An 18,425-nucleotide genomic window follows, 5' to 3' on the forward strand; every position below is an offset into this window, starting at 1 on the left:
TGAGGGTGGGTTTATGAGGCATGAAAAGGGGCTGCAGTTTTCCTATTAGCACTGTTGAGAATAGCACGGCTGGTCACATAGCATTAGTTATATAGTTTTTCCTCTCTTCCCTATTCAACCTGTGGTTCTGCTTCCAGCCTTGCCTGGTTTGGGGAACCTAGCACAAAATCCGTTACACTAGTTCTAGTGTCTGTTTTTTGAAGTTCCTTTGAAATGGAGTTTTTAAATTAAATTGATCTAAAAAAGTGAAGAGCAAGGCTAGTAGTTTAAGCATTAAATTTGGGAGATATTTGCATCCTGTACATATGACAGCAATGACCGTCTAACTGGTTTGGCTCAGCTAAGTGATCAGTAAGACCACTACCAATTAAAGGTTAGCTCTAATGTTTTGTGGGATAACCGGTTCCTTAATCTTGCCCTGACAACCAGCCAAAAATAGGCAAGTGATCAGTCTTACTGACGTTGCCTAACAAGTTTGCTCTTTCCCTGTTGCTTCAGTACTGCAGCAAATGCTACAGATGATAGGAAAACTGGGATGTTTTAACTGTGTAGTTGAAGCTGTAGGAAAACCAAGGAACCAGGACTATTTCTTGCAGAGATACACTCCACATGAAAAAAACCACCACCATCTGAAGCATTATTTTACAAGGATATTTTTGCTGTTTGTTTTGTTAAATACAAGTACAGGGACACATTATCTGCTGGGGGTTTTTTTATGCTCGGGTAAGCCTGAGCCGTGGAGAGACCAGTAGACCCTCCTTGGGAGCAGCAGGCTGTTGTGTAGGATGCACCCACTCGAGGCACCTGTAGGAGCTGCTGACTACAACAGACAACATGTCAGGCTTTAACAGATTTAAATTTCATAGGTATTTTGTAATATTGACAGCATTTCTGTTAGAATCAGCTAAGGTATAAGGATGGGAAAAGCCAGGGCAATCCTACAAATTTACGGTAAATAATTGCTGAAGCAGGAAGAGTTGGTGAAGTATCCCCAAGGAGAGAGTGACTGAAGTGGTCTTTAAGAGACAGTATCTGGGGACTTTCCATTCTGTGGTGATGACTTTACCGCATTCTGGTGCATCACTGAACCTTCCCGAAAAGCCGAAGCACCCCAGGCACTGCTATGTGAAATAATCCAGCAAAACACCCGAGCAGCCTGCAGCTGAGAGAGCTGAGGAGCTGCTCTGCCTGCTAGGGACACCACGGAGCAGCTTGCAGACAGCAAACACAGCTGATGGGGACAACTGGCAGAGAGCACAGCTGGCAGAAGCAGCTACGAGCCAGTCCAGAGGCCAGGGGGTGGCAGGCAGCCAAGCGGAGTTGCTAAGTTCAGCTTAGAGCACAGGGTCCTTTCTGGCTTCTCTGTACCAAAGCAGAGAGGTGACACATTAAGCTGATACAGCACCAGCCAAGCTCTGTCTTTTGGGACAATAGCTCAACCCCCAGTCAGGTGTATTAGATGATGAAAAGTGGGGGATGATTAAAGGAGGAGGGTTGTGGCTGATATTTTCTCCGCTCTCTGGGCCACACCAGGTCAGGACTGCAGCCAGTATGTTCTGATGGAGGGTAGTTTTGTTTGCTGTAAATTGTATCTCACCCAGCCCCTTACAAGTTTCTATTATTTAAACTCATGTGTGCAAAATACTGTTTGTCAATGGGAAAAAATTTTCCCATCTTAGGTGTGTCAATTTAATTCCCCTGAGTTTCAGGCTGACAGTCAGACTCCTGTTCTGTATTTCCTTGGAAACAGCATCCGCTGCTTGTGGCTAGTCCGTGCTTGGGGAAAGGGGTACAACTCACCTTCTCCTATTCTACAGCACTATAACCTCTTTACAGCTGTTATCCACCTTGTCTCCAATTCCATGTTGGACATGCTGCTCTTTAAAACAGACCTCTGTATATTACATGTATGTTCTCTATTTTTGCATCTTATAGGCGCGTGCACTGAACTACACTGCACCATTATTCCAGTCAACCCAGTTTACCATGAAATTCCAATCACTTGATAGAATTACTTTTTTGTTCCTTATTAATGGTCTCCATTATATCTGTGAAGTTTCCCAGTGAATGAAAAATACATTGAATAGAACTGATCCTGCAACACACTATCATAAATGCTCTCTAGAATTACTTTCTGAGTCATAATCTTTTTAGCATGTGCTGCATTCATTTTGTATAGTGCTAATTTTTAATCAACACATCATTTGATGAAAATTATATCAAATCCTTTAGTAAAATCTAGATGTATTACATTGCATTGTCTCCATTCACTGATTTTATCAATAGAAGTAATTATCTGGCATTATTTGTTTTCTGTGGGCTCTCTGTTGCCCATCCTCTGCAGTTATCTTTAAAATCCACATGTTGAACCTTAGCCTAATTTAATCTCTTTGAGGCAGGAACAATTCCAGTGTTAAGACAGTGCAGAGCACGAAGGGAATTCAGAGAACTACTAATAATAACCGTATGGCAACTATTCTTCAGCCCTCTGCTGTGATCTAGTTGTTTCACATTTATTGCATTACTCTAGTCAGGACAGAATTTGAAGTACCAAGCCCAGAAAAGGACTTCGGAACCTACAAGTTACATCTTGAAGCTTCCACATTATAGGATTCTCCCTGTAAGAAGAGTTTTAAAGCCTGTGTTAGAAGTCCACACTTCTTAAATGGGGCATATATACCTACAGACACCTGGAAAAGACAGCTATTTAGAATTAGCCTCTAAGAAACACTGAAAACAAGGCTGTGTTTGAGATCCCACCAGTCTCCATGACGGATGAATTTTGCTGCATGCCAGCACACTATCCTCAAATATTTATTCTTTTAGAAACAGAGTAAGATTTGCTCTTTTCCTGTAACCCATGAAGAGCAGCCTTCTCTCCTGTCTCCTGTGTGCAGATGCAGTGTTCTGAGCACTGAGACAGATCCCTTTCCTTCCTGAGTCTGGAAGTTCAAATCCACTTTCTTGTGTCACAGGACTGTGTTGCAACGTCAAGCTGCCTTGAGAGAAGCAAGCGGCGGCTGCGTGCTGAGGCTGTTCTGTTTGGAAAGGGAACGTAAGATTCTCAGAGAAGAAGGAGTCTTACAGACAGTCAGGTCGACTCCCCAGGAGGAAGTGTTACCCTAAAAAATAACAGCCAAGATATGGATGTGAAAGAAGGATCTCATGTAGCCCAACAGCCTAATGCTGCTACTGCTAGGGACAGGCCCCAGGTTTCACACCAACCGTGCAAGGGCTCAGGATTCACCAGGTTTCATCTGAACTTGTCTTTGCCTACATGGAGCTTTGTTTGGGTTTGCTTAGCTGCAAACCCAAACCAGTGTTTTTTCTAACGACCGGGTGGCTGCTGCTTGGTTTTGCTTTGGTTTGTCTTTGTGTAATGGTGTGGTATAACCACATTTCCTTCTACAGATAGTAGCAGCAAGTAGTTATTGTGTGCAGAATGACCTATTTGTGAGTTGCAGGGAACGGTGCAGCGCAGAGGAGCATGGGCGTGGTGTGATAGCAGAGGGCTTGCAAGTGCGGACACGGGATGCAGGGTGGAGGAGCAGGAGCAGAGGCTGAAAAGAGGGGGCTCGGGGTGCCACTGGGGACCCCAGCGCTGTGAAGAGGTCACCGGTGGTTGGTAAAGAAGTCCAGGCTGGGAGTCCGGGCTGAAAGAGCAAGTCTCGAGCAGACTGATCACGCCGATTTGCTGTGTTGAGAGAGGCTCCCGTGCCTCAGCTGGGGTTGGGGTTAGGGCTTCAGCACGTACGGCGCTGATCTGCTCTGCAGCCTGGAGGACCAGGCCAACAGAAGCCTCATGGGTTTCAACACAGACAAATGCAAAGCCCTGCACTTGGGAGGGATAAGCCCAGGTATGGGTGCAGGATGGGGCCTGAGCAGCTGGGTGGCAGCTCTGCAGCAAAGTTCTTGGCAGACCACGAGCTGAACGTGACTGAGCAGGGCACCCTGGCAGCCATAAAGAATAACAACACCCCGGGTGCATGAGCGATAGCATAGCCAGCAGGCAGTGGCAGTGATTTCCCCCCCAGGTCACATCTGCCTACAACATTGGGACCCCTCTTACAAGATAGTCAAGCTGCAGAGACGCCAGTGCAAGACCATTGAGATGATTAGGGAGCTGTTGATTAAGAACATAATAAGCAAGAAGAGCAGAGGGAGCTCTCCTGGTGTAGCCGGGAGATGAGAAGGACGAGGAGGAGTCTAACTGCTCTCTTCCATTACTTGAGTGGAGCTACCTGATAGCCTGAGAGTTGCCTCTGAGGCGCACAACAAAAAGGACAGGAGGCAACAGTCACAAGCTGCAGCAAGGGAAATCCTAACTGGATATAGGGCAGAATTTTACAAGTGGTTTAACACTGGAAAGGGTCACCCGGCGAAGCTGCATGATCCCTGCCTTGGAAAGTTTCGAACCCCAGCTGAGCAACTTGACCTAGCTTTGAAGTTGGCCACGCTCAGAGCAGGAGGACTAGATGAAACATGGAGGTCACTTCCAAACTCAGTGATCCTACCATTCTTTGATAAAAACAGCAGGTTTCCACGTCTTGGAGAATGTGAAATAGTGCTATCACTGCTAAGTCAGCTACCATGCTGAGGGGGCCCCATGATGCAAAGCTGTATTTAAGGTTTGTGTTAGATTTATAGCTGGACAGACATCTACGGCAATAAGTAAAATAAAAATCACTGAGTTTAAAAAGTTGAGTAAACTAAGCTTTAGATAATAAAGAAGAATAACTGGCTTGCATCATTAAGATTCTCTCCCTGGATGGACTATTAAGACAAGGCTAAATATAGATGTTAGAATGTCAGAATCATAGCATACCTAGGTAAAACATGTTTTTAATTTGAAAAGGGATGATAAAGTATGTTTTGAAGCACGACTCCTAAAATTTCCTTGCCATACTGAGTTTCTGCGGTGTGAGTGGCTTCTCAGCCAGTGCTCAGCTAAGGCAAGAGTTAGTCTTGCAGAAGGTAAATTCAAGATTACTGATGGAGCTGAGAAAAGAATGCCGAGTTACAGTTCAACTATAGCTGAGAGTGACCCTTTCTGATACACAGTTCATGATCCTGTTCTTGGGATCTAGGTGGCACTGAGGAGAACACTTGTGTTGGGACGCTGCATCTACAAGATGCCAGGTAGCAGAGGAATTTAATTCTGTATTGAATTCATGGGCTGGTTCTTGGAATTAGGTATGCTGCAAGGCTAAAACCGGAGTGAAGGTTAGGATTAGTACCTCTTTAGGAATTATGTATAAGGAATTTATCCTTGTGTTAGGAGCCCAAGCTTGTCCTTTATAATGATTAATACTGAAGTATGTATAATATTTTTCCAAAAGGCTTTCAAAAAGTAGAAACTTTTTAAAAGTAGAAACTTTTTAAGTGCCTTGCCCTTTTAAAGGGTTATTTATGTTTCTTGGGAAACACACAAACTGGACTAAAAATATATTTTGTAATCAAACTTCTTCTAATTTTACTATATAACTCCACATAGCTATGCTAACTATATCACTATGAAAAGATACACCAAAACTGTAAATGACTAAGGACCAGAAGTTAGTATTTAAAGTGTAATATTCATTTGTAGTGAATTATCTGTTAAAGTCAAGAAGTTTAATTAGTTCATTTTTCCTTTTTGTTCTGTTGAGTTCCTATAGGGATGAATTTGGCCAAGGTTGTTTAATTTTCTGCAATGATTTAGATACCCAGTATGTTCAAGAATCATTCTTTTTCTAATTTTTCTCTTAGTCATGCAAAGTAAGATTAATTTACCATTTTTAAAGCTACTGAACAAGCAAATTTAATTTTTGCTGTTTATAGTTAAATTCTAAATCAAATATGTAAATATGAGATGGGGAACCACTATTCAAATAAATTATCTTCTTTTTTTTTTTTATTTCAGGGACCTTCGTGTTTACCTCTGAGGAAAATTCAGAATGCAATCCATGTGACTATTTTAAAATCTGCCATTTACTTTTGCTTTACATTTGGTTTAGCATTTTTGTTTGTTTTTGTTGTTTTGGGTTTTTTTCACCCCCAAAAATGAAGTGTTCATGAAGTTAGTTTCTCAGCTTTGACAAAGGCTGGTTGCGCTGGCAGCTAGCCAGCATCTTTTTTGCAGAATAACTTTAACACAACTGTGCTATGGTTACCTAAATAGTAGGATAATTTTCATAGAATTCTTGCTACTGTGACTCTGGAATGTATGCTGCTGGTATCTGGCAATTGCCCCAAACTAATTAGCTCTTTATTTTTGAGGATAAATGCCTATTCCACAGTTGGATAAATAATGTGTATGAAGTCACTTTAGGAAAAAAATAATATTTTTATCAGGATGCAAGACCTTTCTGAAAAGAAGAGGAAACAAAAGGTTCTCATTTATTGCAAGTAGAGAGTTAGAAGTCCTGACAGCCATCAGCACAGTTCAGTCTATGGTACTGATACAGTTTAATCTCTCATATTCTGTTAAGTAACAGAATCTAATTTACCTCCCATTTGAGAAATAGTGTGCAATTCTAAGTGGTATTTTAAAACTGAAAATAAGTAATGGATCAGGTCTCATCTGAATAATTTGTGGATATGAGTAAGTACATTGAGACAGCAGAATGTGACGTGAGAAAACGGAAATATCATACTTGTACTTTTCACACAGGCAAAGAAATAGTACAATAAATCCTCCAAAGTCAGCAAATGTTAGGTGTGGGCTTACACCTCACTTAAGTCAGGCAGACTGCTGCTGCCCAACACCACAGTTATGAATTCAAGCATATGGTTAAATGCATTCCTGCATTAGTGCCACAGTTGTTCTGGAAGACAGTCAAACTCATTACATTATTTGGGCTACAAATTTTTAGCCTCATTAAAACCCTAATTGCTTGAATGTTGCCATGAAATGAGGAAAATCTGATGGACGGTGTTCCCAAAAGACAATCCACATGCTGTCAACTGTTTGGTTAAGGTATTTTAATGTCATGGAAAATAATATAAAATTAAAATTCATGAATGGTGGAATAAATGAGGATGGAAAAAGAAGAAATATTTTTTTAAATTCACTTTCCCATCTGAGGTCCTTTTCTGTTTTCATGACAGAAAGAGAAACAACTCTCTGAAGTTCTCATTTCTTCTCTAGATATTTTAGTGAGTTGCTAAATATTATTACTATAAGTCACAATGCCTTTCTGATAGTTCATTAATAATGCAAAATCAGCCTATATCATAAGTGAATGTTTGGTAACTGGGACTATAACTGTCATTATAAAATGCAATCAAAATAAATGCTGTAAAGTTGGAAAATTTAGTTCAGAGATATAAATGAGTCACGAGTGATTAAAATCAGCTTCTCAGAGAGTTAGTGTATTCACTTTGGAGCTTGCTTCTGGTAAATGGGTAGAAAAAGAAGACTTTGCCCCCACAGTAACTAATTCTTCAAAGCATCTTGTGTACAAGGACCTCACTTTAGCTGCAGAGATCCCCCAGTTGTGTACACGATAGCCACGCCGAGGGGCAGAGCAACCCAGACCACTGCTCTGCTTCTTCCCTGCCCAGAAACCTGGTGTCTGCACGCTGGGAGAAAACTATGGGCTCTGTAGAACCCAACCATACTGAGTAGCTCAGAAAATTACATTTACCCTAAAATGATAAACTTTTTGAGTACCTGAACAAAAAGACCTTACTGCTGGAGGCCTTTCCTGGAGGTGAAAGCCAAAGTGATTTAACGGATTAAAGCCTGCTTTGCCAAACTGAGCATCTGACCTTAAAGCTCCTATCGAGGAATAATGGTTGCTAATTGTGGGAGTGCAGGTTTTTAATAGTATTCCTAGTACTTCAGTTACTGTTGCTTGAGTCCTTGTAGGCTGAGGCATAAAATCAACTGCAGAAACCAAATCAACATCATAGATGGTACTGATAGGGTCTGTTATCCACTCAGAAAATCTTTCAGCTGGAAAACAGAGAATGTTTTATATCCTTTCATGATTTCACAAATCTTTCCAGACAGAATTCCTTCTCTTCCCAGAGTCCAGACAATAGGACCCCATCCTGTGGGGGAGACTTGCACTTTCTGGTTCCATGTCTAACAGGGGGTTATCAAATATGACAGAGAGCCTTAAGGAGCCATTAATTTTTTCCTCTATGAAAGTAGAGCCATGTTCTCTTTATGTCCAAAGAGCATTTGTTGGTTTCTTCCACAAAACAAGTGTGATCTTGGCAAAAAAAAAGCATCAAGAAGTGAATAAAGTAATTAACATAAAAATCAAACACAGCTTTCAAAATGAATTTGGGACAGAGCTTCACTGTAAGCCTGACTGCATGAAAAATAGTACATGGGGGGACCTGGCAACATGCTGGGATTTCATTTATCTTCGAAGGAATACAAAAACACCCACCACTTTTTTTCAAAATGATGAAGCAATAGACATGATATGGGCATATATAGTGACAGATTTTTTAAAATTCCACTATCTTGGCTTACACGGAGAAATTTGTGAAAGAAACTGTTAAAAAGGAATTGACAGAGAAGTTTGATTTTGCTTCTTGCTGGCTGTTTAGATTATATAGTGTTACCCTGACTCCACTGGGATCCTTCTGGGAAGCTGAAATGATATGTGAACCTGGTATATCATCCAGATCATATATTTACGTGAGTTCGAGTGTATGACTGTTGACAGGCAGCGGATCCAACACTTACCCAGACTGGTCCAGGTTATCACCCTCGCCATGTACACATTTGTCTGAATATTTACGGGTCGGTAATAAGTCAGCAATTGGTGCTCCCTGATGAAATCTGCGGTGGAGTCTACCCTCAATGATTAAATCTGTGCCTATTTTGGCAGAGATACTGATTTCTTCCATGCCTGAAACAGTGTGAGCTGATGTCTCCACTATGTTACTAGGAAATACATGAAGTCATGTGCATGAGTAATGAAAGGCACAACCTGACTGATGGAGAAGGATGGCTCAAATGTAGCAATTAGGGTATTGCTGTTCTTGGGTTCAGAATTGCTGTAATGATTTTTTTCCTAAAAGAACTGAGTTTGATTTTAATTGCAATGAAGAAAATAACTGGAGAACCTATGTATTATCCATAGAGGCTGAGTGCACAATTTCTTCTGCATTAGCCAACTCACAAAGCAAGTTTTACGTATGAAGATTTTGCCTTCAAAGATGTGTTGCTAACAGTCGCAGTGATTTTATGAACACTCTGGAAGAAGGCTGAGGGAAAAGATGTGGGTAGAGATTAGGCAGAGAAAAAAACCGTGTAGTATATTATTCTTAAAAGATTTGTAACACTCACATATATTCTGCAAATCAGCTGATATTTCTCAGAAACATGAAAGGCCTGGAGGTGAGTGGGCATGGCAGGGAAGGATCGAAAAAAATAATTCCAATTGCGAAGAATAGTCCAAGAACATGGGAAGTTGCTGAAGAGGAAGTAGATTTCCTCTTCTGAAATTTAAGTACTTTCCTTGAGTGCTCAACTGATCTTGTGATGAACATGTTGAGGTTTCATTTTGGGGCTGTCTGATCGTATGTTCATTGAGAAGAACATTGTTATTTAGACTTTTTGAGATAAATTGTATGCAGACAATCTTTTTGTCACCATCCTTGCTGCCATATTAAACACTCTTACTTTAGCAGCACCTGAAATTGTCTGCTGCCATGAGCTAGTCATGAGTTACCTTTCTAAAAAAAAAAAAGGCTTGAAATGCATCCTTATATTTTTCTGGCAACCTGTCCAGAAATGAAATCAGTATGGCCCGTGGCTCAGTTGAAGGTGCATGAATAATATTTCTTCATTCAAAAAGACCTAATCAGTTTGATTCCTTGTCCTTTAAAATGAAATCTGAACTGTAATCTGACTTCATTGACTGCTGAAAACTAGTACTAAAAATACTCCCAAGTCACATGCTTAGAACTAGAGATCCATGCTACGTGCTTCATTCTGAGATGAGAGCCAGAAAAAGTGCTCAGTAGATCTAAAATTCCTCTGTTCATAGATGTAGAGACCTTACTATGCAGTAGTAAGTGTAAGATGTGAAATGGATTCCATGACACCTCCTGGATGACTCTGAGAGTGCTTCAGGGGTCTTTGCCATTTTGAAGAGCTCTTGAACAAACTGAAAACTGTGTCAGAAACTGATGCTACTTAACCTGGAATGGCTGTGCTGATCCTACAGAAGAACGCTTTCCCTAGGATGTGGGAGGAAGGAGCCTTATGGTTGTGCTGCTGATGATCTGCCTCTTCTGACTTGGATCAAACTGGAAGAAAGTTTGAAATAATCCAGGAAGGATCAAACTGGAAGAAAGTTTGAAATAATCCAGGAAACTTTATCTAGTGCTAAAGGTGCTTTGATAGATAACATAGCCAGTTCTGGTGTAGATAAGTATAATATAGTGAGACGAGAATATTTGTTGTATAGCTATCCTTTGTCTTTGGAGACTTTTGGAAGTCTTATTTATACTTTGTGATTTTATTCTGCATGGAACCAGTAGAGAGGTATACAAACAAACGCATTACTAACTTTGTCATGGTAGAGAAATGGTGAAATCATTAGCTGTCTCTGCACTGATGACTCACTAACTTCCTCATGCTTATGCCATGGTGACAACATGCTCTTTTTTTCCTGCAGACAGCAAGGATAGGTTTCAAAGGCTTTGAAACATAGGCCTAGATACCTTTTACTGAAGAATGTATTCTCCTTGACACCTGTGAGACTGCAGACATAAGCCCTTGAAAAACTAGTATTTAAAGTGAAAACCTTGAAGGAGTGGAGATTTTTTATGTCTAATCTCTGAGTCAGACACCTCCTTTAGACTTTACCATCACAAAAACAGAGCTTCATAAGTATTTGTGTATTTTGAAAGCGGATTACAAAATCATGGAGTTATAGGAGGTAATTCATACTAGAAGAATAAAGGCACTAAACATATCCATCAGCGTGTTGTATCACAGATGGTTTTTAAAGCCTGTGGTCTGGATTCAGCCATGGTGCTTGCTGATGGTTCCAGTAATGATGGTAGCACTGATGGTTCCACTTGCCCTAGCAAATGCTGAATGCCTTGTCTTTGGTCAATGGATTAAAACAATCAGCAGTAGCAAAGAAAGAGTGTGCTAATCAAAGGCAGGAAAGAAAGATATAACAATTCTCAAACAGCAGTGTGTATTAGGATATTGGCATTGTTTCAGTGCTGTGTTCAGCTATCAGAAAGCACCAAGTTATGGCTAAGTTCACTCCATTCTTCAGGGTCTTGAAAGAAACAGTTTGAGAGCAGCCAGGATAAAAAGATAGTGTTTGTTGGATGTTAAGTAAGGGAATTACTGAAAAATACTTGAGGAGGAACCAGGGAATATGGTATGTTCACCACAGATTCAAACTTAGCAAGCAGTATTTTTGTTGTCATGAAAATGGTATTGTGTTATAGTTGCAGTTGTTTTGTTCCAATAATGCTGAAGCTCACTTCTAAGCTCACTCCTATACTCGTCCACGTATTATTTCATATCTACAGAAGAATAGATGCCACTTCCAATTTCTTAATTTCCTACAGAAGAGTTTGTGTTGGTTTTGTGTGTGGGTTTTTTTAGAAGTGCAAAGATTGAATCATAAAACTTCTTTTCTTGAGATGTCTAATTAATGATCTACAAGGCAGAAAGCTGAGGCGGTGGAGGGGAGTAATCAATGTTTGCGTCCTGTGGCATTCGGGTTCAATTATACTGCTGAAACCTGGAAGCAGTGGTGTTTTAAAGCAATAATTCAGTGTTACACATTACAGCTATTCTGGAATCTGTAGTTTGTTCATAGTTTATGCTGTAATTACTGCAAGTATATCCCTCATTCCTTAAATAAGATTGCACGTATTGAAATGAGTTATGTAGATATCTGATAATTAGCAACAGCTGACAATAATAAAGTAACAATCACAAAAGAAAGCAAGGAAAATATCTCCTGCTTTCCACTGCAAAATTTTCACAGAGTCAATGATCTCATTCAAATGTCAGCATAGCATATTGTGTCAGTTTGACTGTTGTGGTTTAACCCCAGCTGTCAACGAAGCACCACGCAGCTGCTCGCTCACTCCCCCTGCGGTGGGATGGGGGAGAGAATCAGAAGAGTAAAAGTGAGAAAACTTGTGGGCTGAGATAAAGACAGTTTGCTAGGTACAGCAAAAGCTGCTCACGCAAGCAAAGCAAAACAAGGAATTAATTCCCCACTGCCCATGGGCAGGCAGGTGTTCAGCCATCTCCAGGAAAGCAGGGCTCCATCACACCTGACGGTGACTTGGGAAGACAAATGACATCACTCTGAACGTCCCCCCTTCTCCTTCTTCCCCCAGATATATATGCTGAGCACGACGTCCTATGGTCTGGGATACCCCTCTGGTCAGTTGGGGTCAGCTGTCCCGGCTGTGTCCCCTCCCAACTCCTTGTGCCCCCCCAGCCTCCTCACTGGTGGGGTGGGGTGAGGAGCAGAAAAGCCCTTGGCTCTGGGTAAGCAGGGCTCAGCAGTAACCAAAACATCCCTGTGTTATCAACACTGTTCCCAGCATAAGTCCAAAACACAGCCCCATACTAGCTACTGTGAAGAAAATTAACTCTATGCCAGCCAAAACCAGCACACATATACAACAGACAGCCCTGAGGTTTCTTTCACACTGTAATCTGATAGGTATTTTGTATGTAAATTCCAGATATTGTCCAGTCCCCACACCTCATTGCCATTTAAGAATGAGCAAATACAAGGTGCCTCTCTGGAATCATAATAACTTATATTTAGCCCTATTGGTGCATACCTTTCAACCATCCCTCATTTTCATTTCTCTCTTTCCCATATAAATCACTCCCAGTGCTTGAGAACTATGTGCTTACGTACTCTAAGCTGAAACATCAGAGGACAAAATAGCTGTGCCTTTGTAAACACGATGAGAGGAGATGGGTATCTCCCCAGCAACACTGAAGACTTGAATTTCCTTAACTCCACCATTATTTTCACAGGATGCTCTATTTATGGAATCACCAATAACCAACTATTTCCCTTTTTCTAAGCAGAATAAAACATTAAGATCAGATAATATAAAAATGATCAAACCAACCCCCCACCTAACCTTAGTAGGGAAGAATATAAGATCCTGTCACACTTCCATACTATACTTTTAAGTTACCCATGCCTATACTTACTATAATAGTTATATAATATATAGTAATATGTTATAGTTATTATAATAACTATTCATGCCTTTTAAGTTATGCATGCCATGGTCTGTGGGATCTACTGATTATGTTTAGATTTTTACAGTGGATTATAAAAGAGGGAGGAACAGTATTATAATGCTGAAAAAGAGTCTTATTTTTTTCTTAGAAACTGTTTTTTTTAGTTTTTTGTCATCTAGTACCCTATTTGTACTCAGCATTAGCCTCTCAAGACACCAGTGGTCCTTCACCCATCCCTTCACACCGCTGTATGGACAAAGATAATAGTGACATGGATTTGCCTTTGGGTTTTTTTTAGCAATTTCAGCTGTAGGCTTGCTAGTTTGGCTGCCTGCAGACACACCTAGAATACTTGTGAAGGTACGTGGTTTCTTGGCTGTACCAAAAACTTCAAACAGGCTGATTTAAGAGGAAATACTTTGGTGATAGCTGATGAGAAATTGCTTTGTGTTCAACAACTGGACAAGGAAGGAAAAGAAAGAAAAGAGTCTTCAGGTGATACCTTCCTGAAAACAGAGGCAGAAGATTAGAAGTAGCGTGTGAAGTGAGAAGTTTATGAACAAAAATACCAGTGAAATTTTCGCTGAGTTTCTGCCACTGAAGTTATGTTTCAGACGTGTGCTGCGCACAGGGAGTATACGTCCTGTAAGTAAAACCACGTTACTGTCTTCTGTATTCCCACTGCTTAATCTGTCAGCTAGGAGCTGACCAGGTATCCACAGTCAAGTCATTTGTCCATCATTATTTTGACGTACTACTTGAGATCATGCGTTGAACTTGAATTACACCAACAGGAATCTAGAAATTAAATTCAAAATGAATGTATTCTGGTAATGTTTGTGGCTTTAGAGTTACATTTGTCTTTTGCAAATAAACACATTAAACTTCTTTATTTCTACGTGTAAAACCATTAACAGCCAGAGGAGTAGAGGAGTTCTGTACAGGATTTGGTGTGATATCCTGTGATCTTTGACCTGTCCTACGTACTGTGCAACTACAGACATGGCATTTAATTTGCCTGTGCCTTACCTGTCCCTGTATGACATGGGGATGGTAGCACTTCCATATCGCATCAAACTGCTATGACGAGAAATGGATACTGGGGGCTCCTTAGATGCCATGATAATGGATACAAACTAAATACAGGAGAAAAAGACCTGGGGGTGCTGGTTGACAGCCTGGAGAAAAGAAGGCTGAGAGGAGACCTTACTGCTCTCTGCAACTACCTTAAAGGAGGATGTAGCCAGGTGGGTGCTGGTCTCTTCTATCAAGTAACAAGCGATAGGACAAGAGGGAATGGCCTCAAGTTGCACCAGGGGAGGTTTAGATCGGATGTCAGGAAAAATTTCTTTGCTGAAAGGGTTGTCAGGCATCGGAACAGGCCGCCCAGGGAAGTGGTAGTCACCATCCCTGCAGGTGTTCAAAAAGTGCGTAGATGAGGCACTTCAGGACACGGTTTAGTGGTTTAGTGGGCGTGGTGGTGTTGGGCTGACAGTTGGACTCGATGATCTTAAAGGTCTTTTCCGACGTTCTATGATTCTAAACAAGGTGAATTATTGTGGACGGATTCAGTGTGACTGAACTAGCGGTCTTAAAAAAAGGGGCCTGCGCAAGTACCTGAGAGGGTGAAATTCCCCTTTTTTCAGCCTGTCACTTAAGGCAGGTAACGACCAAGGCAGGAGCACGTCTGTTGGCTCAAGTCTCTTGTAATAACGACTGCTGTTCTCTCTTCGAGGGCAACTAACGTTAGCGTCTGCTTTTCCACGCCTGTTTCTTCCTCCTGGCTTCCCCGACCACCCCTCGGGGGAGCAGCCGGCCCGCCGCCCGCCCCGCTCAGCGCCGCGCCGACGGCCGCGGCTCCCCCGCCGCCGGCGGGAGGCGGCGCCCCGCGCTCTGCCGCCGCGGCCCCTCTGCGGCGCCCCCTGGCGGCGCGGAGCCCGCCCGGCCGGCAGCGGAGCCGCCGCGCCCCGTCCCTCCCCTGCCGCAGCGGGCGGCGGCGGCCGCCGCTCGCCGGGACGGACGCCCCTGGGCTTTGCCGCCGGGGTGCGTGTTGCGTCGTGGCCCGGGAGCAGGAGTCTGCCTCACCGCGGGCCCGCGCGCGGGACGGTGAAGTTTGGGACGTTACCGGCCGGGCCGCGCTCTCCCCCGCCGCCGGCTCCCGGGGAGGCGGGGAGTTGCTCGGGGCGTGGGGGCCCGCTGACTCACGAACGGGGAGGCAGGGGATTCCCCGGCTACCCTGCGGGACGGGACGGGGCGGGAGTTTCCGCGCAGGGGCGAAAACGCGCGGGACCGGCCGCCGGGCTCGCTTCCACCGGGGCCGTTCCCTCCCCGGGGGCTCCGGCGGCCGAGCGGGGCGGGGCGGCGGCGGGGCGGGGCGGGCAGCCCGCCCCCCGCGCCGGCCGTCGGGCACCCCGCGCGCCGCGGGCCGGGGCAGTCACGCGCGGCTCCCGCCCGCGGTGACGTCACCGCCCCGCTCCCGCCTCGCCGCCTCAGTCGGCGGCGGCAGCCCGCGGGCGGCGGCGCGGGCCGGTGCACCGCTCCGCTCCGCTCCCGCTCTACGGGCGGCGGCCGGCGGCGCCGCCTCCTCCCCTCCCTCTCCGCCGCCCTCCTGCCCGCCCCGCGCTGCCCCATGTTCGGGCTGGCGGAGCCGGCGGGGCGGCAGAAGCCGGGCAGAAGTGGTGGGTTTCCGAACATGGCGTCCGTGGGGGATTTTAACGTCCTCGGCGCCAGCATCCCGGCCACCAAGGTGGAGCTCTCCGTGTCCTGCAGGTACGGCGGCGGCTGCGGGCCGCCCTGCCCGCGCGCCCCGGGGGCGTCGGAGGGGGCAGGCGGGCGAGCGGGCCGGTCCCCGCCCCGGGCTCTGTCAGCCGAGGGGGGCGGCCGGGAGAAGCGGCAGCGGCCCGCCGCAAGCCGGGCGCCGTGCGAGGCGCTTTCCCTCCAGTCCTCGGAGAGCGTGCCCGGCGCGGGCAAGTTGCGAGCGCTCAGCCGCCCGCAGCGCCCGGGCGCAGCCCGAGGTCGGCGGCCGGCCCGCGGCAGCCCGCTTAGGCGTGCCGGGGGCGGGGGTGCTGCCGGCGCACCCCGGGGCAGAAGCGCCGGCTCTCGCAGGGGCTGCGGGCGGCTGCCGGCTTTGCCGAAACGGGCGGCCGCTGCTGCCGCCCCAGATCCTTCCCGTGCCGCTGCCGGCACGGGGGAAGCTGGCCGGAGGGGAGCGGGGGTCGCGTCGCTGTGCGTGCGTGCGCGCAGAGCGATTTCTCCAGCCGCTGTTTTAACTTCTGGAGCTGTCCCAAGCGCCGCGGGTGGGGACGGAGGAAACTCCCCTCCGGAATAATCCTTTCGTAGGTTGTCTGAGGCTCTCCTGCCGAACTGTTACGAAACCGGGCGTGCTACCTCGTCACGTTTTACCGTAACGCTGTTGCCGATAAATTAAGAAAATGCCAGCCCGTAACGCAAAACCTAGCGCATGCCGTTTTGTTCCTCGGCATTTATTTGGCCGCGGTTTGTTTATCGGTATTTTCAAAAAATCCTGCTTTCTCCCTTGAATCGCAGGGAATTTCCCGTTAGAGGTCTAAAAATATTTTATTTGTGGGCTTTCATATTTGTATCTTTATTCATGTTTCACATGAATATTCCTTAAGTATTCCCTAGTAGTTGCAGAGCAGTGGTTCCTTTCACCACCAGAGTTGGCAGCTTCTAGCGGATAATTTGAACTGCTGGTGTTGTTTCCTGATGCGAAATGAGGCAAAGTTTGTGCTTCAGTCCGTTGCTCCATTTTCTAATGTAGCTGCCCGGGAGTTCCTGCAGCTGACACTACTTCTCCGAGGACAGAAGGGCAGGGCTCTAAACTTAAATTGTCAGGCAACTCCCTCTCTTTCCTTAGTAAATAAAGTATGATTTGATGTTTTATCAAGGTTGCGTTTCAAAAGAAGGCTGAGACAATAAGAAATAGGGTAAGATTGAATTTGGAATACTGAAACAGTCACTAGGCTGACATGGGAACACCCCGATGTACTTACTGCCTGCCTCTGCCAAGTTCACTGGCAACAACCACAGAAAACCCTGGTCTGGTGAAGGGCGTGCTGGTATGTGTAAAAGCAATCCAGGACCTTTAGTATTACTTTTAGGTTCCTCAAGTAACCTGTCACAATTACAGATGTCAGAACATTTATGCTGGATTTGACCCAGTTGACTTATAATGGGAGTTTCTTTCATTCCAGGTATTGTTTGTATATACCTGCAATGTTTTCTTCAAACCTTAGTTTTATAGTGATTTGAGAATCCATCAGGTAGTTAGGAAGAAATGTAGGAATATGACATAGATGATCAATTCTGACCTTCATTACCTTACTTGTAACTAATTTCAGTATATAGTTCACAATGTTAATTTCTCTGTAGGTATCTTCAAAAGCCATGTTTGTTTTTCTTATTTAAAAAAAATGGTTTCCCATCCTGATATGTCTCAATGTCAAGTGCAGAAGGATGGGAATTTCTGCGGCGATTCCTTTCTTCTTTATGTGCTGGGATGACAGCTTTTGGTTACAAAATCATGCTTTAAAATTGAGTATAAAATGAATGACATTGGGGCAGAGAGTAATGATTAACACATGTTTGTGATTCATCTGTAAACACATTCATTGGCTAAAGCTCTCGAAAAGTAGTGTTAAATGAAATTGTGAAATACAGCAAGAGCAAACTGCAAAGTTCAGAGAATGCTGAAAATTCTTGAATAATTAGCAGTTGTGTATTGCTTACACACCTGGAGAGAAATGCTTTTAAAGTAGTTTGGGTCAAGACATTAGTTTTCCCTTGATACCTGAAGAGTTGTAGAACCAATTTTGGTCACTAGTTTACATCAACAATTATCAGCTCCTACCTATTCTTTCTTCCTAGATTTTTTTTTCTTTTTTTGCTTGTTTTCTGTATAGGAAATATGGGAACTTCTTCCAGTTTGTACAGGTGCTGTAACTTGGTCGTCAGTGAAGCAGTACAAGCTATTTGTGCCACACAATAGATTTGTGACTCTAGACAATTCTTTTCTCTCTTTCCTTTCTCTCTTTCCTTTCTCTCTTTCCTTTCTCTCTTTCCTTTCTCTCTTTCCTTTCTCTCTTTCCTTTCTCTCTTTCCTTTCTCTCTTTCCTTTCTCTCTTTCCTTTCTCTCTTTCCTTTCTCTCTTTCCTTTCTCTCTTTCCTTTCTCTCTTTCCTTTCTCTCTTTCCTTTCTCTCT

At 44.2% G+C, this 18,425-nt stretch overlaps 1 protein-coding gene across 7 annotated transcripts in view; it reads left to right on the top strand.

Annotated features, from left to right (window-relative positions):
• Positions 1–15,783: 15,783 nt before the first annotated feature.
• Positions 15,784–18,425, top strand: part of CPNE8 (copine 8) — a 103,926-nt gene continuing 101,284 nt past the window's right edge. For 5 of the 7 annotated variants that reach the window (XM_069801872.1, XM_069801874.1, XM_069801876.1 and 2 more), the window contains exon 1: positions 15,784–15,973. In XM_069801872.1, the coding sequence (XP_069657973.1) occupies positions 15,834–15,973 (140 nt within the window). In that variant the 5' untranslated portion in view covers positions 15,784–15,833. The remainder of the gene's footprint in view (positions 15,974–18,425) is intronic. The other 2 variants (XM_069801873.1, XM_069801875.1) reach the window with 2 other exon arrangements.

This window comes from Haliaeetus albicilla, chromosome 14, assembly GCF_947461875.1.
Source record: "Haliaeetus albicilla chromosome 14, bHalAlb1.1, whole genome shotgun sequence".
NCBI lineage: Eukaryota > Metazoa > Chordata > Aves > Accipitriformes > Accipitridae > Haliaeetus > Haliaeetus albicilla.